This window comes from Cynocephalus volans, chromosome 1, assembly GCF_027409185.1.
Source record: "Cynocephalus volans isolate mCynVol1 chromosome 1, mCynVol1.pri, whole genome shotgun sequence".
NCBI classification, from domain to species: Eukaryota; Metazoa; Chordata; class Mammalia; order Dermoptera; family Cynocephalidae; genus Cynocephalus; species Cynocephalus volans.
This window is the reverse complement of record NC_084460.1, coordinates 83,064,605-83,091,077: the sequence shown is the minus strand read 5'-3', so window position 1 is coordinate 83,091,077 and position 26,473 is coordinate 83,064,605. Positions and strand designations below refer to the sequence as shown.

Here is a 26,473-nt window from a genome sequence, read left to right as displayed (position 1 = left end):
AAGATCTATGTGCCTCAATTAGTAAAAATTTATAATTCATTGAACATTTACTATGGGCAAAGTGCTATACTAAGTATTTTCAGAAGCTACCAAATAATATAGAAGTCAGTCCTCATGCTAAGGATCTTTAATCCAGTTGTGGGCCAAAAGAGTCACACTAAAGGAAGTTTAGTAACAATCACACCACACACACACACACACACACACACACACACACACACACACACACACACACACACACACAAAGGTGTATTCCAGTTTTTCTCTGTTGTACTGTGGGGCCAGGGAATTACCTTCTCACTCCTTTGGAATGCAGAATTGTGTCTCCTTCATCTCTCTGTCCATGGTTCTTGATACCAGGTGCTACAAATAATAAGTGTTATGAATTGAATTCAACAGTAGTACTTTTCAGAAGTTCAAATAAATAAAAAAATTAAATTAAAGTGTGGATCTTCTTTTAAGTCTCTTCTGCTAGTTTATTCATTTAACATCCAGTGTTTCTTACAAGACATTATTCCTGTATAATGTAGTACAATATAAAAATGAATTGTTAATTATATTCCCTAAATAAGTTTATTTCACACCCTGGATTTAGTATAGTTAGAGTATGTGCACTAGAAATAACATCCTCATTAGTATGTAAAAATATTTGGGATTTTTAAAAAATATTGTTTACATTTCTTAAAACATACTTGAAATATGTGCCTGGAGTTGATCCTATTAGCCACAGGCACACAGAACACGTGAGGCAATCCTATGTTTTGTATCTGTGCACAAATGGCTTTAGGACAGAATTTAAATGTTCTAGAACCCAGAGTTCTTCCAGATGTATGCTTTCACTGATTTCTGGAAAATTGCTTCATAGTACCCTCTTAGAGTACATAGACCACATTATAAGATCCAGAGGCCACTATGCACTTCTTCAGAGTCCATTGTGTTGACTCATGCTGTCATTTGTCAGCAAAATAATGTTGTAAGTATCTTCTCATCTTTTCATGCTGTCTGGCTTATCTCTCCCTTAAGAGGCTTTACAAGAAATATTTTATATAGGTTTTCCAAATTCCTACTCTCATTAATGATTTTTTTCTACGTTGGAGAAATACTCAAACAACTGCTTAAAAATATCATTTTCTCTCCAGTGGCTTTCAATCTTTTTGAATTAAATGATTCTTATCAGGAAAATCATTCTTAGTGCATGCTTATTATAATTACATATCATTTTTTAAGTCAACCAAAATAACTTGAACTTCAAAATTTTTCAAGTTTTATTGAAGTCTGATTTGGAGTGTACTTGGGAGAATGTGATTCCTTTAAACAGAATAATTATTTTCATTGAGAATTGGTCAATAGGATGTCACTTTCCCTTTCTCTTCATGGCACTATCTCGGTATTAGTTTTCAATGCTGCATAACAAATTACCACAAACCTAGCAACTTAAAGCAACACACATTTATGATCTCACAGTTTCAGAGGGTCAGGACTCCATTTATAACTTAGCTGGGTCCTTTGCTTAGGCCATTATGAGGCTGCGGTCAAGATGTTGGCTGGGCTCTGTTCTCATTTGGAAATTCAAATGAGAAGGGTCTGTTTCCAAACTTACTCAGGCTGTTGGAAGAAATCATTTCTGTGCAGTAGAAGGACTGAAGGCCCTGATCTGTTATTGGCTACTGGCTGAAGGCTGCCTTTAGATTCTAGAGGCCACCTGCAGTTCATAATACTGCAACTTGTCTCTTCAAGGCCAGCAAGAGAGAATCACGATGCATCTGCTAGCAAGACAGGTCTTATGTATATATATAGGGGTGTGTGTGTGTGTGTGTAATTATTATGGGAGTGACATCACATCACCTTTGCTATTATTCTTGGCTCGAAGGAAGTCAGAGGTCCCTCCCACACTCAAGGGGAGGGGATTACACAAACAGATGACCATCAGGAGGTGAAAATTATTGGGAGATCACCCTATGGTCTGTGTACCACAACCCCAGTAGAACTGAAATAGTCAGGGTGTGACTTAGAGTTAGGTATGAATTTTTTTTTTCACTCTTCTGGAGTCTAGTTGCCTTAATTTTGTAATTCTCTAAATGAATTAATTTTAGCTCTCTTGGCTTAAAAAAAGTAAAAATACAAGTCACACGACAATTCTTGGTCAAGGCCTGGGGAAGCTACAGGACCCAGAATGGTAAAGAAAAGTGGGAGAGAGAAATAATGACCTCAAGCACATTTATGAGGTTACAATTCCAAAAATTTTAGTATCACTGGTTTTTGGTTTGTGTTTGTTTGTTTTGATTTATTTTGCTTTGATTTTTCCACAAATATTTGAAACTACATGTTTCATTTGTCTTTCAATTCAAAGTTGGCTATGATTGCCAACTTCAGTAGTTCATAGAACTACCATCTATCTTCTTCACTCAGTTCCCTTTGTGTAACACCTAAATCCTCTGAAGAGGTAAGCCTGCTTTTGGCATCAGAACTCGAACACTGGGATGTAGCTTACCATCTGTCCTAAACTTTTAAAGTAACTTTTTGCCAAGACAAATGTGGATTATAGGCAACAACCTGGGACATATCTGGTCTCAAAACAGGAAAAATAAAGGAATCTCTACATGTTATTTTAAGTATTTTCTTGCTAGTAGTGTTTGTGCTGAATAAAAAATTGATCCTTAATTGTGTGGGAAACAGAGAAACGATCTGCATGCCAATGGCCAACTACAGACTTCAGAGACTTAGCAGTTTTGAAACTGATATTTATGAACATCTGCTTTTTCCCCATAAATTTTAATATGGATTTCATCCTTTGAAAACTACAGAACTCCCAGGTGCTTTTTCATTATTTCGGGGAATATGCCTTTTTAAAAAAAAAAAAAAAAAAAAAAAAAAAAAAAAAAAAAAACTTTCCTTGTTTTCCATTGAACACATTCGAAATCACTTTTGTTAAAACAACATTCCTATATATACAGTGCCTATTGGAATGCCTGCAATATGGTATTAATTTTAGCAACCCAAAATACCGTATTCAGTATGTTGAGGCTCAAAAATGTCCAATTCTAAAGCACGAGCCATAAGACTTTTAATAAAGGATGCTGAAAAATTTTGTCTTCTAGTCCCGGTTTATGCCTTCATTATTCTACAAATATTTATTTAATACTTGCTATGTGACGGGCACTTTTAGGTGATGAGTTTACAGCAGCCAACACATTAGACAAAATCCCTGTCCTCATTGTGTCCAGCTAGATTAAATGTTCTCAAAAAAAAAAAAAAGAAAGAAATTACCTTTAAATTTTTATAATATCTTTCATATAGTTCACTGGAAAACAGGCTTTTACTGGGCCTGCAAATGAATGATGTTAATCCATTCCTAATGCTGGACTAAACCCTGGGTATACAATTGTGAACAAAGTAGATATGTTTCTGCTCTCAAGGAGCTTATAGTCTAGCAAACTTCTCACCTCTGCAAGAAATGTCGAACCAGAGCTTTTGGGTAGGATCTGACTAGGCACTTGATCATTCTCTATTTAGATTCATTATAAAAAGTGAAAATAGCACCTACATTACTCAGTTCTTGGGAATGCTTAAGAAACTGTTACTATAAGTAGAGAAGATAAGAGTGTGTCGGCCAAACAGAAGAAAATAAAATCACAGCAACAACAGAGGACAAACACGTGAGCTGTCTGGGCACATGCAAGGCTAGCAAGGACATTAAATCCCTTTTCAGAAGAGCAACCTTTTAAGAGTACAGTTCTGGCCACCCTATAACAAAGGATACGAGTTATTTACATAATAGGAAAGCCTCAGGAGGACAGTAAAGCTATTTAATTTGGTTAGGCTAATAGATTTCCATCCAGTTATACGCTAATGGAACCTCTCTCCTCTGCCTCTTAAAAGAGAGCACATTGGCAGGGGGCCACAGGGCATACAAACTATAGGCAGTCTTCGTGGTGTATCAATTCTTCTCAACCATTTGGATGGAAAAAAATTAACTAATTTACTGATAAATAACTTAAGACATTATTTTCTATTAAAACCCATACAGCTATGTCATGGAACAGAATCCAAAATTTGCATACACTTTTCAGATAAGACATAAGACTAAGTGTTGGAGCCAAGGGCTGAGGGATTAAGCCTGCCCTCATATTTTCCATCAGTCCCCTGCAAAGCCAACCTAATAAATATAATAATTTTTGATATGGATAATTGGTTCTTGGTTTATATAAAATGTAAATAAGAGACAAATCCCCCAGCAGCATTTCCTTCAACCACACTGCCTCTTAGATATCCTTCCTTTTCAGAAACTCTGGAGCTGCTGCTAGATGCAAGAAAATTCTGGGCCTCTTCAGGCTCTGACACCTCCCCGCTAACCTGGACACCCAGCCCTGGGGCCCAGGTTCACTTGCTCTGCATTTGAGAATATTCCCATGGAAGAGTTTGAGCTGACTTCTCTTTTCCAAGGCTGGCCGAGAGAAGTTTTTTCCAAAGCTCCCTCTTAGTCCTTAGCACTGGAATTGAGCATCGGCTGTCCTGATGCTACAACCCAGTTTTCTAGGCTCAGAATGCTAAGTAGCAGGCAGATCAGCTTATGTTCTTTGTGCTTTGTGTTCCTGATACAGGATCTGGACCAGGTACAGCTCCATCTGGAAGAAGTGAGGTTTTTTGACGTGTTTGGCTTCAGCGAAACAGCAGGAGCATGGCAATGCTTCATGTGCAACAACCCTGAAAAAGCAACTGGTGAGAGACACCCCATTTGCTGCTAAGAACCATTTGTGCCCCTTGGATTTACAGGGCTCTATGAGCCCCACTGTTCTAGTTGGCCTTCCTCTTGCGTAAGCATCCTAACTTGTGTTGATGCACAGAGTTGTGCCTGATCTCCTTTGCTTCATGCTGAGAAAAACATCTCATCAAAGTGGTCGGGAGAAGAAGGGAAGATGTTAGAAAGAACAGAGACACAGAACCAGAAATGAGCGAGAGAAACTATCCCCTACCTGTATGTGGTTATCAAGAAAGCAGCCTTGACCCTTTTGCCTTGAAAGGATTCTTCATTTCACCCAAATGACCCTGAGGATTAGAGAAAAACAAGCATTCTGTCAAGGTGTGTTCCAGAGCCTCAAAGAAATGAGACCACACTAAATGAGTGAATGAGCACACAGATCATACTATCTCATAGTTATTACTTACACTGTTGTAACTGTGAAAAAGGTGAAACATGTAAAGAGTAAGGAATTATTTGAGGAATAACCTCATGGCTATTTATTCACTCTTCACCTTTCTGCGGCCCAAGGAATTTGGTCTACCAACCTTGCCTAAAATAGTAATTATTAGAAAATATGAGCCAAGCCCTATGATAAACATGTCAGATACCTTATTGTATTTAATCAGTCCTCTTGATAATCTTTTGAGGTAAGTATTGATATTATTTCTGTTTTACTGAAGGGGAAACTGAGGCACAGAGAGGTTTGGTAACTGCCTAAAGTAACACAAGTAATAAATTAACAGCGGCAGGATATGAACCAATCTGACTACAGAGACCATGCTCTTAACCATTCTGCCATTCTGTCTCCTGGTTACATTTGGCCCAGTCTGGCCAGTGGAAATAGCTTGATATTAAATCTATGTCCATAAAGTTATGCTGTCCTTGGAAACAAAATATTTCATCACCTATTTGCCCTCTGAGAGGAGAGAGTTCTCAATGCTGACACTGCTCAGGAACTGCAGTTTAGACCAAGGGAGCAGTGTTAACACATTACTGAACAAAAAGCCCCTTTGTAGATGAGCCATCCTCTAGAAAGCCACTGATTATACCACCTGTACTCGGTGCTTTACGTTTTGGATTTTGTGCATCTTAAAGATTACTCATTGTGGCAAGTCTATCCTCTTGTTTACTGCCAAGATGATGAGGCTGAATCAAAAAAGTATGTTTATTTGGCCAGATGGAGATGCAAGGGGCTCACAGAAAGGTACCAATTAAAATGTATTACCCCACGGAAAAGGTGTGGATAGAAGAAGCTGGCAGTTTAGGATGCCAGCCTTTGTGAGGCACAGATTGTTGGCTGATTACAGAGTCTGGATTGAGCTGATGCCAGCACAAACACCCCAATTTTTAAAAAGTTAATTCAAGCAAATAAGGAATTGGGAATTAAATGTCTCTGTTATAAAACTTTCTAATTAGACCTTATTCACATGTGAAAAAGAGCATAAAATAAACTTTATTTGAGAGCATGGTAAAACAAGGTACTTATCTTCGATGGCACTGAGAGGCCCTTAAGAGTTTTTACTCTGAGTAAGCTGAGTCCTTAGTTCAATAAATATTTAATCATATCTGGCCTAGGGAAGCCTCAGAAAAGGGGCTGAAAGTTAAAAACACAAAGTGTTCCTTTAAAGTACGTTTTTTCAAGTTCACTGCCATTCACTTGACAAGAACATTCTGCACATTCACACTTTCCTATTTGTGTTTCTCACAGTTAAATATAATCTGAGAACATAGAGCAGTAAAAATTCAAACAAGGCCAAATATTTTATAGCAGAACATATTGAATCAAAATGTTTGGCCTTGAAAACTTCAGTGGGTTTGAATTTCTTTGCTCATTTCCTTTTGCTCCATGAAAAGGGATTTGAGTCTGACAGAAATCCTATTTTAAACTATTATTTTCACCAAAAGCCTTTGGCTCCCTGAAAAAGTTTATATAGGTTGTTGATTTCATCTTCTTGTTTTTACATAAGCATATAAATTATATATTTAATCTAAGTGAAAGGTCTTACATAACACTGCTGCCAGATGTATTATTCGAGATGGTATTTGCATTCATGGTCTGCTTAAATTCTAAGTTTAAAGAGGATCAAGACATAGGAATAAATATTTTGTTATTGGTCATGCACAGCTAGCATAGTACTTGCATCCCTTTTTTCATTTATGCAATGTACATCTGATGTATCGGTTAAGTGTCTTCTACAGGTTGAGGGTCAGGATAGAAATATAAGCTACGATATCTCTGCTCTGAAAGGGATTCATAATCCAGGTAGGGCCAGAAGGCGTATGTGAGAAAATCTAGCATACCTTCTTGTGTGTTTTTAGCATGCAATAAATATTTGTTGAGTGAGTGAAGGAATGAATGAATGAATAAATACTTAGAAATGGTAAAGTCAAATATGCCTTAAATATTAAAATATGATGTTTCCAGACTGATTGCATTAAGCATATCAAAGACATTGCTATACCATACCCAGTGCACTTTTAATCTGGTAAATGGAGTTTAGTGCTGTTTGCTACTTGAGAGAAGTTCCCACAGTTAAAGCAAAGGATCCACTTCCCTGACTGTCTTAGTGCTTGACTGTACTGTGCCCAACTGTGTACGGTGCAATGTTCTGGCTTTCATCAGCAACCCCACAGGTGCCAGATGCCCTATCAGGCTCAGGGAGGAGGGGTCTAAAGAAGTAGGATCAAAGACTAGGACAAAAGTCTGAAGAAACTGGATTTTTTATATTTTCAAAAAGTACTGACAAATGATACAATAACTGTTTTCAGATATTCAACGTTCCACCATTTTTTAAAAATGTTGGCCAGCATCTCTGTAAATGAGGAACAAAACATAAGGCAATTAGAAAATTCCAATTACACATCAGGAAAGATATCCAGAAATATAAAACACTTCTTAACAGTGTGTAGACTAAGCCATGGGACTTCTTCAGAAACTGACAGCACATCCGCTGACTTACATGGTCATTCCTCTCTGCTATGGATTGTCACCCCAAAACTCTTGAAGCTTATACCCAATTATAACAATGCTAAGAGGGTGGGAAATCCAATTATGGTATTTGAAAGGTGAAGACTTTAAGAAGTGATTGGATCATGAGGACAGTGTTCTCATGAATAGGTTGATACATTCATGGAGTACTGGATGTGGTTCTGATGGTTTTATAAGGAGGGCAAGTGAGAAGGTTAGTTCTCTCTTGCTCAGGTCATTTCTCGCTATGTAGTACCCTGAGTTGCCACCCAGAAGAAGACCCTCACCAGATGTATTCTCTGGACTGTGGCCTTCCCAGTCTCTGAAACTGTGAGAAATAAATTTTGTTTCTTTATAAATTATCCAGTTTCAGTTATTTTGCTATAAGCAACAGAAAAAGGACTAATACAACCTCTTCAGGTAAAAGTCTCATCGCCATCTTCCCATCAAATTCACCATCAACACACAGAAATTCATAGTAGTTTAATATCTGGTGATCAATAAAATATTTTTTATTTAATTAAGTGCTGATAAAGTCAGAGGAAACTAAGTGCTAGAATGATGTAGAGGCCCTGAAATGATTATAATTGCTAGCATTTATCATTCTAATCATTATAATGCTAAGCTTTACATGTATTTTTTCTCATTTTCTCACCATTATTTTATAGATGAGAAAAGATGACTCTATTTTATAGATGAGAAAACTGAAACAGAGAGATTAAGTAATTTTCCCCAGGTCACACAGCAAGACAGTGGTGGAACTAGGATTTTAATTCAGACAGGCTGGTTCCAGAACCTGTAATTTCAACCTTTAGGGCAAATCCAAGTTAAGGACATAGAATCTTGGAAATTCCAAGAGCAATTATGCCATAGTTTTATAATATATTGTAAAGACTAAGAGGCAAGTCTAATGTTTTAGAAGTGATCTACCTTCTTGATGACTTATTCTACTTAAAGAAGAGCAGGGACTTTGGTATGATAATGTGTGGGAAATTATTACATGCAGGAAATGATTATAGTAGAAGCTATTTCCAATCTCTCCAATTACTGATTCAGTTTTCAATAATCACTTTATAAAAGTACAGAGTAGAAGATTAGAAAATCACCAAAATAACTTAATAATCCTCAGAGACTTGCCTGGTGGTGTTTATTGCAGATCTCGCTACTCCACATGAATGAGAGAACAGAGATTGAGCAAGTACATTGAACAGACAGAAATTATTTCTGGAAAATCAGGCTGAGCCCCTTATCAGCTGCCCTTGTGTCTTGGAACTGCACAGCGCATCCTAACAGTAAGAGTTAGTCAGCTGCAGCGTCCTGGAACACAGCTGGCTTTCCATTCAGTCACATTTTTTAAAAGTAGGAGGAAGAACTAGGTCGTGACTTTCACTTTTTTTTTCTGGAGACAAATGGAATGTCTTTTTTCTTACACCCTACATAAAACAACTTAGAGTTTTGGCACTTGCATCCTTCTCTATAAATCTGAGTGGTTCCCAGTGTGATTACTCTCTTAGTCACTAGATATTTAGAATTTGAATGTGGTTGTCACTAGGAGGTCTCCTTGAGTTCTCAAAGAAAATGGAAGAATTTTTTTTCAGACAACCTTCTATCATGATTCCTCTTTAGAAGCTGATTTCAAATATTTGTGTTATAAGAGCATACTGTCCATTATATCGTGTGGGCATAAAGAGACAGCTTCAAAATGGTATCAGTATAGAAATGGCCTCCTCCGTAAGGAGATTTTCTTCAGATGGCAGAAATGACTAGTGACAGCAATGTAGCTCTTCTTTGACACCCTTCGTATGGGCCAGATATCTTTCCACTCCAGGTGCCAATGTGAAAATGGACTAATTGACCTCTGAGAGGATCCAACCTGTAAGGCTACAAATAGCCTGTTGAGTCCATTAATATGAAACTTTTCTGTTTAATTTCAGTGTTGACTTTCATAGAACTTTAAAGATGACAAGAAAAAAAAACAATTTGGACCTGTGCAGTGGCTGAGTGTGCCTTATGATACCTTCTCTCCTACCACATATGTTAGAGCACTGTCTATGCTGAACTTTGTTAGAAGACCAACGTCAGTGCAATGCTTGTCATAGAGTAACTTCCCCTTTTCACATTTATGTACTGTTAGTGACTACTGAATACATATTAATTACATAAAATTCAACCTCCATTTGTTCTTCACAGATATCAATTATTTACTGACAAAACAAATACACACTCACCCACTCCGATAATTTATTGTCCTAAACTCTTTTCCCCCTTTCCCCACCTTCTATCTTCCTGTTCTATGCCTCTGTGGCATGGACATTCTTCTCTCTGTTAAACCTCCTCATACACATTCATTCTTTCTCTCTCACACACACACATACACACACACACACACACACACACACCCCACCCCCGAGCAGAATAAATTCCTCTCCTCTCTGTCCTTTCCGTCCTCTGCACACACCTCTATACTGTATACTGCATGTTGCCATCAGCCTCCTCACTAGACAGTAAACTAAAGGAGGAAGAACCATTGGTTATTCATCATTGTAGGCCCTACCCAGTGCCTTGCATACAGTAGTGATTAATAACCATTTGGCAAATATATGGTTAATTCATGAATCATCTAAGTGATAAGATAGCTGTGGAAGAAATGCAATTTTTAAATCTAACTTAAAAAATATAACACTTTCTCAAAATTAAAAAAGAAAAAACTAACTGAATGAAACCTTGAAATAGCATCTTTTGGAAAATAAGCTTTTATAAGAAGAAAATGTTGCTGTGTACAAGGTTTCAACATATTATGGAATAACAATTTTAACATACTAAAATGTTTCAATATGCATATATACACAGAGCCCATCATAAACTTGCCAATAACTTGTGACCTTGACGGGAAACAAGCTAAGATCAGTAACCTAACACTCCTCAGGCATTAAGTTCCATTTTTCACTCAGCCTCACTTCCTACTGTGTCTGCTTTTCCATATTGGGTCAGCAGTCTTGTCTTGATATAGAGTAAAAGTGTCTAATAGGCCTTATACTAGCAGCAAAGCTTTAGTCTCTCTGTGATTATCCACAAATTCTCATGCATAGAAAAGTGTCTTTTTCCACATGGAAAACAAGCTGAGTTAAGCCAATGCATGGATGAGGGGAAACGTTAGAAAGGCAGACTGACGTGAGTAAATCAGTCTCATCATCATACAGGATTAAGATAACATCAATTTAAAGAATTTCTATGTAGTTTTAAAATAAAGCACTTAATATGTTTTAAAAGAGCTCTAGTCATCACCTTTCAGACTAATTCTAATTTTTTATTTACCTACAGAAATACACTAGGAATGAATTTTGTTTTTCAGCCACAAACTCACCTATTTAAAAGACATGTTGGTGCTTTTCAGCAGCCACAGAGAATGAAGTCATCAAATATCTCAATAGAGTGGTCATATTTTGCCTTGGATTTCATCCTTCCCACTTTCTCAAAACTTAACAGTACAGATTATCCTTTTCTCTTCTCTATTCTTTTTCTCCCTCCCAACAGAATCCTTCCATTGGCTTTAATCACACGCAAGTGGCTTAACCTCTCCTTTCACTCCATCTACTGTCTTATCTCTCACTTCTTTAAAGCCCAGAGAATTGTCTGTCTCTCTCCTCTTACTTGCCTCCTCCTCAATACTCACCTCTCTCTAATGCAGGTTCTAACGCCATTATCTCCCTCTGTGGTCATTAACAACCTGCAAGTCACCCATGCACTGGAAGTGTTTTAGTCCTCATGTTACTTGCCTCTTAGCAGCATTCAATCCTGTGGTCCTTAAAACATTCTCTTCCTTTCGTTTCTGTAACACAACACTTCTCTGATTTCCCTCCTACTCTCTAGACACTCCTTCTCAGCCCCCCTTCTGGGCCCACTTTCATTACCTAGCTACTCATTGTTGGGGTAGCTGTCTTCTCTTCACTGTACACTCTCCCTACAACCAATCTTCACTGGTTCTGCAGTTGCAGTAACCACTTCTATGAGACAACTTCCAAATACGCAGTCCAGGCCTCTCCTCTGAACTCCACATTTATATCTCCCACCACCTACTAGGCTGCTTCTAAGGCACCACAAACTCAGTCCATTTAAATCTCATGATTGTCTCTCCTTTGCCCCCCCCCCAAAAAAATTACTTGGTCTTTGTCCACCATCCCCTAGCTCAGTAAACACAACATCACTCAGTCTGTTGCACTAACCAGAGACCCACTGCCCTCTCCATCCCTCCTATCCAATCTATCGCCCCAACATTGAGGATTTTACTTTCCCAATTTCTCTCAAATCTGTCTACCTCTCCCCATAGACCTAGTGTAAGCTACTATCACCTCTTACCTAAAATAACGGCAATAGACTCCTCACTGAACTACTCTGGACCCTTCCAGTCTGTCTTCTACACTGCAGTCAGAATGATCTCTTCAAAGCAAGAATTTGATGGTGCCACCCCTTGCATGAATTCTTACATAGCCTCCCATATCTCTTAGCTGAAAGACCAGACTCCATAACATGCTTTTTATGGTCTCACATGGAATGGTCTCTTCCAGCCTCTCCAGCTTTATCTTGTCTAACACTCCCTCCGCTCTCCCTCTCTCTCTGCTCTGCCCAAAGACTCTTTGAGTTTCCCATACTCACCATGCTTCTTCTGCCTGCCACCAGGCTTTTGTATGTGCTTTTACCCCAAATTCCCTTTCTCCCTCCTTCACCTAGTTAATGTAAGTCTTAGCCTTCTTATTACAACTCAGATCCACTGCTTCAGGGAAGGCTTCTGTAACCTCCCTGACTATACCAAGGTCTTCAAAGCACCTCAAACTTATCCTCCATAACACTGGTTACAGGTACTGACTTTCTTTTTTATGTGTGACTATTTGATAAATGTCCATCTCCTCCAGTAAACAATAAGTTCTATGAAGTGGGCTCTCCTCATCCATTTATCTTCAGCCCCTAGCTCACAACAGATGCTTAATAAATATTTACCAAATAAATGAATGACCAAAGTTTTCATCTTCTCAGAAAATTTTCAGTAGTAAATTTTTTCTCAACCAAGTGGTGACAAAAAAATTAATGAATTCACAGTGATTTATTTTAGTAGAAAAAAGATAGATATTCATACGATAACATTTGCAGTGTATCTTTTGTGCCAAATATATTCTTCATATAAACAGTCCCTTCTTAAATAAGTTCTTTTCAAAAGTACTATGATAAACAGATTATTTTCTTAACAGAATATGTGAGGTGTTTATATATACAGTGAGGGTTTGTATTAAAAACATACATATATGTGTATATGTATACATATGGGTATATACTTAGGGGTGTGTGTGTGTGTGTGTGTGTGTGTGTAACACACTGGATATGATGGTATACCTATTATAGCTAAAGCTTCCAATGCAAACATTGTAAACTTCTACTCATTACCAAAAGGTTTGAGGCCAAGTGCTCAACCATGACAAATAGAACTCATGTTAAAAAATTTTATGAAAGCATTTTAGGTAACACCTTAAAATGTTCCAGAATACCAAGAATGTACAGGCAGGTGGGACAATGGTTAGAATGTGCTCAATCTGCACAACCCAAACAAGTTAGGCCTCCTTATCACAGACCTGACACAAGAATGCAGATCTATTTTTCCCAACCCTGAGCAAGCTCTATAATGTCCAGGCAATATGGAAAAGTGCTCAACATTTACAACTATCTAAGGTCCTATGGCCAGATGTTGCCAGTAATAGGCATCCATGAGATCTTATTAATGAGACTAAGCAGGACCAACATGGGATATGTGTATAAAACCTATGATTAGACAATTATCTCCATTCGTTTTCACCCTCCTGATCTTTTCTCATTCGTCCCTATTAGTCATTACTCAGCACATCTGGGTCAATCTTCTTTGATGAGCTTCTCATAAAGGTACAAAGGTGACCACATACACCACTCAGAACTATGAGCAGGTTATCTTCTTGGAAAGTGAACTTAGAATTTTTATTTCACCGATAACGCAATAAATATATCAAATTCCACGAATATTGATTCTGAGTATTTTTTCTGTAACTCTATTGACTAAAGCCAAGGATGTGAATATGATCTTAAGCTGCCATGCTATTCTTAAATTTCATAGAAGGTCATAACAATTCTCTTCCTACTACTGGTTTTGCAGTTTTACTCTTTCGTATATTATATGACCTATTACTGTCACCTACCATGAGAATACTAATCATTTCCTAGACATTCTTGACCTATTAAGAATCACCTGGAGACCTTGTTAAAAATGCAGGCTCCCTCACCCCACCCCAAAATTTTGATTCAGTAGGTTTGGGTGGTGCCTTGGAATGTGCATTCTAACAAGCCAGCAAATAATTCTGATGTAGATGGCCCTTAGAGCACAGTTTGGGAAACATAGCTCCAACAGCATATAAAATAATAGTTCTGAGGCTTTTTTAGAGCAATACATCAGCAATTGGTCAGAGAAGCCTAGAAAGCATACTACATTTTGATGGGTATAAAAGTATCGAGAAAGAAAGCCTTCAGTCATATGTGGCGGTACCCTCAATGGGCTGCTGTCAAACTTATTTTTCTGTCCTATTTTGGTCCCCACAGCACCTTGTAGGATGTTGCAAAATCAACGTTGGTTAAGCCTTCTCATTTATTCATTACCGATAAACATGTCACTCGAAAGCACTGCCTAGATATTCACAAGAAACATTCCATTTGTTATGATTCTTAGTGATTTCAAAAACCACAGACACTCAGTCTACTAAATGTGGCTCCTATGACCCCCTGATTTAATGTTTCTATCCCTCTTTAAGCATATCCTCTATAATTATAGTTGGCTTTATTAGAACTGGCATGCACACAAAAAAAATCAGTAAAACCGTGGAAGGGACTGAAGTAAATTTGAAACTCTTAATACATACAGAGAAATTCCCCATAGGACTGTATAGGAGCCATAATTCCCAGAAGCAGTGATTTAAAGGGGGGGGGGAAAGCATACTTTTTTCAGTTATTATTTTAAAACTATTTGGGGTTTATATTTTTTCTTCTAGAATATGTCTTCTTTTGAAGGCATTTATCTTTAACAATCAGAAAATAATGTCTAAAAATTCAAATATCACAAATTAAACTCAAAAACAAAATTGACATAAGTCAAAACATACATAGCATAGGAATTTCTGAATCTGAATGGAAGTTGTGTGCAATGTGAATAGTAGTTATGTGGAGGTCACTGTCATCCCTAACAGCCTGTCACAAGAACAAGTGGGAAGTCTAGGAAGAAAAGAGAGCAAACACAGACAATGTGGGGAGTGCTCCCAGTGCAGCCAATCCATTTTGGGTTGGCTTGAAAATGGCAGTCTTGGTGAATAAATGGATCAGTTATTCAAAAACAGAAGAGTTCACCTTCCTTTTAGGACTCTGAATTACCTCCCACACCTGCATTTTTATTAAAGGTATAAGTTCAAAACCTGCAGGCCTTGAACCTTAAATGGAGTCCCTGTCTTACTCTGAATTCTCTCACTATACCTAACACTTTCATATAGGTTTCAATATATTCTTGATTAAAAGAAGGGAGGTGGTTCTTATCCTAAAGCCATTAGGGTATAGTATTTCTAAAAACCACCCATTCATCATCACAGTAAAAGGACGGATACGATCATTTCATGTTGATCATGATCATGATGATAGAATCTACAATTTTCAGTTCCTTACTGTGATCAGGTCTTGGTTAAGCAAGGCCATTACTAACCATTATGCTCTTTAATGTGCCTTTATTTGTGGTGGGTGTAGTCCACTTGGGGATGTATGCAAAATTCAGGCTGGATTTTAGCCCCGACTCACCACCTTGGCCAAGTGCCCTTGTGCAGTGAAAAACCTGCACAAACGTTTGTGTTGGCCCTGTTGTTAAGTATAACAACTCTAGAGAGGAGAAAACTGAAGCACAGTGAGGTTAAGTAACTTGCCCAAGACAAGTCATCTGTTAAGTGACAGATTCTAGACTTCATCTGAGGTCTGGCTCCGAAGACAGTGCCCTTATCCCATAAACTGTGGGCCTATACCAGAGAAAGTTTTTGATACAGTCCTATTTGATCTATTATAATAAGGAGTAAATATGCCATTCAGCACACCACGTTTAAATAAATTATATTTGGTTGAAAACTTTAAGAATTGTAACAAATCCTAAAACAAAATGGAGACTTTGAATTATTGAACTCTTGTGCTCTTGAGATAAAAGGGGTTGTATGGCTACAAAAATTATTATTTTTTATTATGTTACATTACAAAGCATTAGAGTCCACTTTGCATGATGCCCAGGGTTCTTTAGGTTTGGTCTCACTTTGAATCTCACTCCTTGTCTCTTCCTGCTTCTTTTCCACCCTGCTACCACCCAGGATCCAGTCATATAGAATGAGTTGCAGTTCCTAGAATTTATTTCATGCCCCCTCTCTCAGCTTTGGCCCTTTGCAATGATTTTTTTTTTCCCCCATCTTCAAAACTACTACTTGTTCCTGAGAATTCAGTTCAGACAGCATCTACTCCAGGAAGCTTTCCTGCTTCCTCTGCCCCAGTTTAGAATAAGTGCCTCTCTGGTGTGTTCCAATAAGACTTTGTGTGTGGTTCTATCCTGGTATTTATCCCATTATACTACACTTGACCCTGTACCAGTGTTCCTACTGCATTCTTCCACATCTCAAAGACCAAGATCATCTTATTTATTTGTCTTTGTATTCCCATCACTTGGCAGGTGCCTAGTACATTCAATAAATGCACTGTGAGTAAAAGAATGGGAGAATTAATAAATGATAAAGGTTATTAATAAAAAGTGGAACTCCAGTCTTCCATGACAAGAACTATACGAATATTAAATCCTCTTATTAACTGAGAAGAAACCACTAGAGAGGCACCTCATTTACTTCTAGTCAATTCTACTGCCAAGGAATAAAAGGGATTTATTTTTTTCTATACTTTGGTCCCATGGTCTTCTTTTTTTCCTCCTTTCTATCCTTCCCCCATAATAAGGCAATCACCACCATGTTTATCGTGCACACGCTTCTATGACATGGGGGAAAAAAACAAGAAAAAAAACACTCAGATACAGACTACCTACAAATAGGCAAGTTGCAGGTACAAAGTATATTCCAACTTTGCCCAGTTGGATATATAATCTGTGCTCAATAGCTTCTGTTCTCCATCTCTCCTGTCCTGCTCCATGTTCCACAAGGCTGCCAAATAAATTACCTGACTCAAGATGCCATCTGTTTTCTTCCAGGACTCTAAATAGCTGATCCCATCTGAGGTTCACGAGGCTTCATGCCTGTGCTAGTTGGACCCTCAGAGGCTCTAAGCTCCTTGTTAGTCCTATCTAATATGGTTTTAGATAACCTTTCAATAAAGTCTAATATGACCTCCTCATGACTGATACCCAATCTCTTTCCTAGTTCTTACACCTAGAAAATCTTGCATTGTCTTATACCCTAAGCCCTCAGCCCGTGACTTTGTCCTAGAAAACTGCTTTACACACTTGCTTCTGATTCACTCATTCTTCCAGCTTCTTCAGGTTTTTTCATGTGTTTCCCCTCACACACGTCTCTCTTGTTACCTTGATCCTTTTCTGTACTCTTCCTAAAAAATTCGTTCCCTCTTCTTCATCAGGAGCTGATCTCTCATGTCATCTCTTCTGAACTAGAAGTGGAATTTCTTCTCTTGGAATGCTGTAACACTTGGCTTATACTTCCCCAATGGCACTCGCCAAACTCTGAATTTGCAAAATGCTTCACCTCCCCTACAATATGATAAATTCAAGCTCCCTGTGAGCAGAGTTTTGGAACCCCTCAGCACCAAACATAGTGCCTTACAGCTTATCTGTGCTCAAAAATGCATGTGGGATGGATGGATGGTTGATAGATAAACAGATGAATATTATTTTTTGCTTTATTTTTCCTGTTACATAGCTTCTCAGCTCTAGGGGATCTATTATCATTTTACTTTCATTCATCAACTTTATGTTAAGTAAGATGAGCACCTTCAAAATTCATTTTATTAACATAAATATTTTCAACTCTTGGTGCACAAAAAGGATACAATGAATGTATAAACATTTTTATTAGCATCCTGAAAAAGTTTTAGGTTGATAAACATGGTAAGTTTGGGTTCTAATTACACTAGAGTTTAATAATACATAGCTTTTTCAGCCAGTTAATATTTAAAGAAAGGATCAGATCCAGTTTAGTTGAGAATGTCTTAGCCAATTTGTGGTGCTTTGAATAAAAGAATGTGTTCATTAGAAAATGAGAAAATGTTTGAATATCCTGTACGTGTTACATCCAAATGAGATTATTTTAGATATATGATCATGCCCTCATAGTATCATTCCACATCTTATTTTTCAAATGGAATATAATAATCCTTAGGAAAAAAATATTTCCTTGTTTTTCCCATGAAGAGGCTGTGGCATCATATGAAAATTACTTTCTTACAAGTATGTGCTATGGGCAATAGACCAATTAAAATGACATATGCCAGTCATGGATATGCTATACATAATCGCAAAAAAACTTTTTTTTAAGATATAGGATAGCAGCTGGAAAAAAATTTTAAGTCTTACTCCTTTTGTCTTTTGAAACTATTTTTAAATTAATCTTACAGGTACAAACAGCCTCTGAAGCTGACTCTGATACCTAAACTTGGGCCTAACATTCAGCTACTTTAAAGCTTTGCTAGCACTTCCTTTAGGAAACCCTTTTCATGGACTTTTCCCTTGGGGTTGATTCTCACAAGGCTACAGTGAAAAGTCTTTGCTTAGCTGCATACCTCTGAAGTCCTCCGTCCTTTGTTCTTGGTAAGCCTATCATTTTGTCTTGAGTCTCTTGTCATGATTATTATATCCCATTCACTCATGTTTCTAATGATTCCTTCAGAAATTTGCCAGGTGCTCCTTGCAAACTTTTGTCACACATAGTCTTCAAGTGAAGCATATGGAGCTGTCTCGAGGAGAAACAGTTAACTAATCCCTATGTCAGATCCAGAAGGGTCCATGTGCTTAAATATTACCTGAATCAATCATGATTTCAAATGATCGCAGATATTGTAGCTATTTCAAATGCTTCTCTGAGTAAATATGAAAGACTGAGATAGGAAAAATGTACCGTCATTAAATGGCATGACATTAAATCATCTTATCATTAGAACCATGGCAAGAAACAATGTGATTACAAACTGTGAAGTAATAAAAGGGCTTTGAGCGGTGCTAAATAGATTTACCTAGTGTCCTTACATAAATTTCTTTACTTTGATTTTTGATTTTTCAACATCCCTGTTAAGCAGGATGAGGTTATTGTTTCCTCTTTGCTGATCAGAAAACTGTAATTGAGAGAACTCAAATCTAAATTTTGTGAGTTCATATTTAAAATCCTTGAACATTACAATTAGATTAGCAATTTTTTCTAACTTGAAAACAGAAAACAGGTATCTTAAAAATTTTTTTAATCTAATTTTTGGCTTGGTTTTTTTGTTGTTTGCTTGTTTTTGCTTATTATATTTCCCTTTTTTTCTCTTCTTGGATCTCCTCTTGAAACTCTTTTCTCCTCTCAGACGGACTACTGCACCCTTTATGACTCAACTATGCGCTGTTCTTAAACATTTACTGAACCCCTCGCCCAGGCAGACACTGTGTGAAGGCTGTTTCCGCTCTGGGGAATGTGTAGCAAAGGGGAAGGACACAGCATCACAAGCGCTGGAACTTAGGCAACTTCAGGGCATGGAGGCTGCAGAAAGGAAGCAACCGCTATGTTTATGGAAAATTTAAATTTGCAAAGAATGCTCTAAATCAGATGATTCCTAGTAAACCAAAGCAGAACACTGGAATAACTTTCTTGATATTGATGGTCAATAAATATGTGTAGAGTTCCTGCTTTCCACAGCACTGGTCACCATGGAGATTCTCAGAAGATGGGAGACACTTCTCATCAGTGAGGTCTCAGATCAAATGTCACCTCAAATGTCCAAGCTCTTTCCTGACCACTCGAATACACACACACCAACCCCTCAAGTCACTCACTCCCTATTCTATTTTCATCATAGCCCTTATCACTGCGTAACAATAGATTTGATATGTATTTTTTAGTTTTTAGCCTTGATTTGAAGTTGACAATGGAACGGCCAATTGAATAGTTGAATAGACAAGAAGAAAAAAAAAAAAAAGCCAAACTAGCCTTAATAGAAATTTTTTTATGAAAACTATACATTTCATTATTCTTAACCTGAAAGTGCTTAGTCAAGGTGGACAGTCCTCCTGCTGTCTGAAGTAGTTACTTGACCTACACTAGAAAAAAGAAATGGTAGCATGAAAAGGACAGGTTGTTTTTATATGGTCAGACAAGCCCTGTTCACATTTTTTCCAAAGCAGTGGAACAAATTGTGTTACTTTTAAGCTGCCATGAAAATTGAACATAAATGTGTATAAGTAAATATTGTCCTACTCCAAATTTCCACTTGCTTTCCATTGCCCCTCCCTGCCCAAATCAGATGCTTTGAGATAAACTGGAAGATAAATCTAATGTAGCTGGTGAAAGGAATGAAATTCTTCAGTTCAACATCTAATGTTTGACATTGTAATGGATCTTCTAATTCTATGATTATGTGTAATTATACACACTCTGCTTCAATGTAAAATTAATCTATTCATTTAACAAATATTTATAGATTCCCTACTATTTGCCAGGCACTGTGTTAGATGCCTGGAGATGCAACAGTGAACAAAGTAATAGCCCTGCCCTCGTGGAGCCTTCAGTTGATGAGAAAGAAAGACAGTAGTCAGATAAACACCAATAATTACTGACAAATGATGATACCTGATTAAAAGAAACATGCCGTGTGCTATGAAAACGTATAGGGAAGACAGCACTCTTGTCTGGGTTTTGGAAAGGTTTCCCAAAGGGATCAACATTTGAGTTGAAATATGAAATGATCAGTGTTGACTAGGTGAAGATGGGAATATGGGAGGAGAGAGAGTATGTGTGTTCCAGAAAGTGGAAACAGCATGTACAGAAGAGTTGGGTAAGTTTGCCTTTGAGGCTTAGTGTATGGTTGTAGAAGGACAAGTCATTTGCAGTGCCACATTGACTTTTGCTGCCAAATAGCTAAATATAATTGGCTTATGATTATTTTTAAAACTATATTTCTAAGCAGTTCTTATGTCTTAAAGCATGGAAATTTTTTTTTAATAACCTAGTTATTAAAAAAGTTACTGGCAAATCAACAATAGGAAATGAAGCTTATGGCATACTAGATATTTTGTGCCAAAATTTAAAACTGTTCTAAATCAATATGGTCATTTCAGTCTAAGGATCAGAATGCCATTAAAGAAAGAAGAAGCACAGAAAGCTGGATATCTGGAAGAACCTTAAATACTGCTAACCAGATGCTCTTTTTCTGAACTCTCAATGACAACTTCCAACACTTACCCGTTATCATGTCTGAATTGTGCATTCTTCTGGGATAAAGGAGGAAACATTAACCAAATTCATAATTTATTAGACCACTTTCTAAATATGCTTACTGGGTTCGGGTTCACTATACAATTCTGACTTTTGATCACTTGCCAAATAAATAATGGAAAATAAATGGCTTGATCCTTCTGTTACCTTCAACAGTTGTAAATCAAGATGGCCAGCCTCTCATAGAAGGAAAACTTAAAGAGAAGCAAGTCAGATGGAAGTTCATCAAAAGGTGGAAAACCCGTTATTTTACACTAGCTGGAAATCAACTTCTGTTTCAAAAAGGAAAGTCTGTAAGTTCCTCCGTCATCTTTTATACTTGCATTTTTAAAGTCTTGATCTCCACCAACCAGCTAGGCATTTTGTCTGGATTTAAAACTGCGATAATTTCTTCTTTATTTTACAGTCTTACAGTGCTATTTTATTACATATGTCCCTCTGTCCATTCTGTTCATTTCTATGTTAGTTTGTTCACTGTCCCTCTTCAGTTTATTATGGAAGTTTTTTTAGTTGACTTAAGTTTTAGAAGATGAACTGCAGAAGGGCTATTTGTTGGTCTTGACTCAAACACCATGCCTTTTGTTTCCTTGTGGATTGCCTGAATAAATTTATAGTTATGAGACCAACTCTGATTTTCTTATAACTATAGGTAATATTTGGAAGTAGGGGTCCAGGGAAGGGGGACGGTAGGCAGGGAGGAAGGAATAAGGGCTGATTTATTTTCAGTATGTTTAATAATCAACAAAGCTCAGTTCTGATTAGGAAAAAATACTACTATCTTTTACTCATTTAATATCGAGTTAATGAATAGGATAGAATAGAATTCTAATAGAATTAATAAATATGCATTTAATATAATTTTCAATCTGAGTAGGATGCTCAGTAAATACCTGTACTCAGAATTTTCAGTCGGGGGCTGGCCAGTTAACTCAGCTGATTAGAGTGTGGAGTTGTAACACCAAAGTCAAGGGTTTGGATCGCTGTACCAGCCATCCACTGGAAAAAAAGAAAAGAATTTTCAGTGGGAAACCTCTGAAACAGCATTCTATTCCAATCAATAATGCAAAATTATCCTCTTCGGTTTTATTTATCATTAAATTCTACTCACTCAAGATCAGTATTGACCTACTTCTTGGCTATTTTGAAATACAATCATAATAGCTAGCATTTATTCAAGACTCATCATATGCCACCCTGGATTGCCTCAAATAATCCTCAGAACAATCCTTTGAGGCCAGCACTATTACTATTGCCATTTCATAGATGAGGAAACTGAGGCTCAAAGAGACTGGCTGGCTTATCTAAGGATAGAGTAAAACTAGAGTTAAGCTTAGGTAGTGTGACAACAAAGCATGTTTTTAAAGGAGCATACTGCTTCCCAGGCACGCTTAAAATACAGAGCTAGTGGTAAGCTGTATTAAAACTGTATTAGTCAGGGTTCTCCAGAGAAATGGAACCAATAGGATATAGAGAGAGATATAAGAGATTTATTGGAACTGGCTCATGCAATTATGGAGGCTGAGAAGTTCCATGATGTGCCATTTGCAATCTGGAGAACTACAAAAACAGGTGGTAAAATTCAGTCTGAGACCAAAGCAGGGTGCAGGGGTGGAGTGAGGTTTTGGTGTAAGTCCCAGAGTCCAAAGGCTGGAAAATCAGGAACCCTAATGTCCGAGAGCAGTAGAAAATGGATATCTCAGCTCAAGAAGAGAGAGCAAATTTTTCCTTTCTCTGCTTTTTTGTTCTATCTAGGCTCTCACTTTGGCATCCACCCACAATGGTGAGAGTGATATTCTTTACACAGGCTACTGTTTCAAATGCTAATCTCTTCTGGAAACAACCTCACAGACACTCCAAGAAATAATTTTATTAGCTATGTGAGCATCCTTTAACCCAGTCAAATTGTCACATAAACTTAACCATCACATAGAACAAATTGTGTCTGAATTAATTAATGAAAGTGTTAAATTACAATTCACTCTGGATATATGCACTATAGCTATAGAGGCCTCATTATAAAACTTATTTGAACATTTTACTCAACAGAAATCAAATATGATGTGTGTAAATTATGACAAATTCTGATCAGTGCTCTTTTAATTAATAAGACTTTATGTTAACTTTCTGAATGAGAAAGAATATGCTTGTGACACCTACCTTGAACTCATGTTCCTTTCTTCACCTGTGTGTATTATAACATAAACAGATGAACTTTTCTGTTGCTGAAGATCTTCTTGAAAGGGAAGTATAATGGCATGTTCAATTTAGGCGGTTTAAAGAAACATTGTTGTTTTTTTTTTTAGCACAGATTCACACCGAAGTGTTTTTAAAGTTTTTAAAATAGCCATCTAAATTTCCTATTTTTACCCAAGAAATCAGGAATAAAAGTGAAGACATAGTGATTTGTCAGATCCCTTAAGAGAAAGCAGAGTTAGTCCATAAGAATGTTTTTCCTGAACTCAAATAATGACCTTATATTTCTTGATTGAAGGCTTTTTGATAAAGTTTAAAGAAAAAGCTATTTATAATGAGCTGATTTGTTTGACATCTCTATTGGGAAATAATGGTTTGACATTCTAGAAATCTGACAAAACATATGGCTCAAACAGTGAGAAATAAGATAATATAGCGTGATTGCCGCAGAAAATTCCTCTAATCTCCAGGGACATAATAACCTACCAGAGGTCAGCAGTGCTGCTGAAGCTTTAGCCATGTTGTAAAAGGCCCTTTCTCTGACATGAAAGAAGTGTGCATTTTAAAATAAGAACTGGCTAAAGGACTATAGTGTAATTTTTTATTTTTGCATTCTCAAGGTCATGGTCTCCACTAACCAGTTAGCCAACAGTGTCCTTTGACTTTCAGTCTGTTCCTGTCTTAGTTGATTCACTGTCCCTCTTCAGATTACTGTGGCAACTTAATTTTCTTGATCAGTTCCTCCATATACATTACATATTACTATAGACTAATGCAAAGATATACAATTTTACTACTGTCAGATACTTACTATAAATCAAATTAGGCTAAGAACTATCTGGTATAGATGTCTTCAAACTTTGTCCTGTGTATCCCCTAAAAGAATTTTGAAAAATCTGTCCCATACCTCAAAGCATTTTAACTTGCACCAACACTTTTATCATAAGTTCAAACAGCTGCATGGACTGTGATTTCTGCTGAATTGTAAATATTGACATTTTAAAATTAAAAAATTACATCTCTCCTTTCAGTGTAACCCCTGGAAAAAAATACCATAACACTTTGGTAACTAACACCAGCAATTTCTTAAAAAAAATACATAAATTAGCTCTTCTTCAAGAGAAATGTTTATATTGTTTCTTTTCTCTTTGAAATAATATTTCTGTTCTTCCTCTCCCACAGCATTTTATCTGATTGCCCTATCATTTTTCACTGCAATAAAACTGTGTATAAATTGAAATTTAATTATTTTAATTTCTTGTGACCATCGGTCTCTAAGTGATAAGGTTTTTTCTGATTGATTTATCTTTTTAAAAAGTTATATCATTTATGAAAATCTGTACGTATGATAACAAATTTAATAAATGATTATTAAACATTAAAAAGGGAAATGCTATTAGAAATGCATCTCTTTTTTTATTCCAAATATCTTAACACTTACGTGTACATATTTATGGGGTACACTATGTTGTTTCAATACAAGCATGTACTGCACAATGATTCATTTAGGGTATTCTTAGTGAAATAGATGGGACATGATTATGTTGCTTTGGTTGATGCATGTTTCCCTGATATCAATATTTGGAATTGCTTTTTTGTTTGATGCTCCTGAGATTTTTCCAAGTTGGACAATACACTAAAACATTTGTGAGGGGTGAAAGGGTGGCTTTTAATTGCACAGCAAAAGAGTGATTGTACAAGGAGAGGCAGGAAAGAAGAAATGGCAAGATTCTCAACCACAGGTACATTCTCCAGGAGACAAATTCAGGGATGGTAAAGATCTGAAATTGTTTTATAAAAGTATCTGATTTCTTAAAACTATTCATAATAGCCTGGTGTTCATGGTGAGCCTGGTATTGTAGACATCCTTAAACCTCTGCTTTGATAAAAGGCAAGTGTAACATCATTAATATTCCTTCACTTAGTGTTTGTAGACAATGCATGCTTCCAAAGCTGCAGAGAGTTTCATAAACAGTTTGACTTACTCAAACATTGACACCCCATTTATTCAATTAAAGGTTTGGCAAACCCTCTCTTAGAGCTAGCATAAAGGAAATTTCAACTTTCTGCTTCCCAAACTATCTGAAATTCTGAGGAGTTAATAGTATTCCAAATTGTACTGCTGCATTTTGTTCTGTTAACATCAACAGAAAATGACTGAAAATCAAAGAACTGTGAATTAAGCATGTTTAAATCCCACTTTATAAAAATTTTCTGTAAATTGGCTATCTTGTGCCAATTTATAATACTATAACAAAGGCCCAATCATCCATTTCTTCAGTTGTTTTAACGACTCCTTGAGGCCTCAGCACCCAAAATAACAAAGGTCTTGAGCCACAGGAAGTGAAAGAATTCCAGCCCTCTTGGAAAATTCTCCAGTAGCCAGAGATCTTTGCCTAAAGTAGGAGCTAGCTCATGTTCTTTCCTTGCCATGCGTTTCAGAAAGACGATCCTGACGACTCCCCAATAGAACTCAGCAAAGTACAGAGTGTGAAAGCTGTGGCCAAGAAACGCAGGGACCGCTCTCTCCCTCGGGCTTTTGAAATCTTCACAGACAATAAAACCTATGTGTTCAAAGCCAAAGATGAGAAGAATGCAGAAGAGTGGCTCCAGTGCATCAACGTGGCAGTTGCCCAAGCAAGAGAGAGGGAAAGCAGAGAGGTGACCACATATCTGTAGGGATTTGCAAGCCAGTCTCCCACGATCATACACCACAGGCATTGTATTATCATTGCCAATGTCAAGAAATAGAGATGAGTTCACCAAGCCATGCCACTTTTTACTAAATACCAGTAGGATAGTTGTCCCTAAGAAAAATAGCCTGAAATGGTAGAATTCTTAGTAGATTTCATACTCTAATAGCTTTTGTAGTAACTGTACAATATCTGTCCAATGCACATAGGAAAAGGCACTACAGAGTATACCCTCAGATAGTGTGGGGCCACTAAGGGAAAAGTCATTGACAGAGGAACTTCTGTAGATATGTCATTTAAAACTGTAAGGAAACAATTTAAAAAAATGCCTGAACTGCCTATCCTGAGGAGAGACTCGCACTTCTGATGAAATCAG

At 37.1% G+C, this 26,473-nt stretch overlaps 1 protein-coding gene across 2 annotated transcripts in view; it reads left to right on the top strand.

Moving 5' to 3' along the window:
• Positions 1-26,083, top strand: part of VEPH1 (ventricular zone expressed PH domain containing 1) — a 214,706-nt gene extending 188,623 nt beyond the window's left edge. For both annotated transcript variants that reach the window (XM_063104466.1, XM_063104456.1), the window contains 3 exons: positions 4,602-4,719; positions 21,368-21,504; positions 25,847-26,083. In XM_063104466.1, the coding sequence (XP_062960536.1) occupies positions 4,602-4,719; positions 21,368-21,504; positions 25,847-26,083 (492 nt within the window). The remainder of the gene's footprint in view (positions 1-4,601; positions 4,720-21,367; positions 21,505-25,846) is intronic.
• Positions 26,084-26,473: the final 390 nt, after the last annotated feature.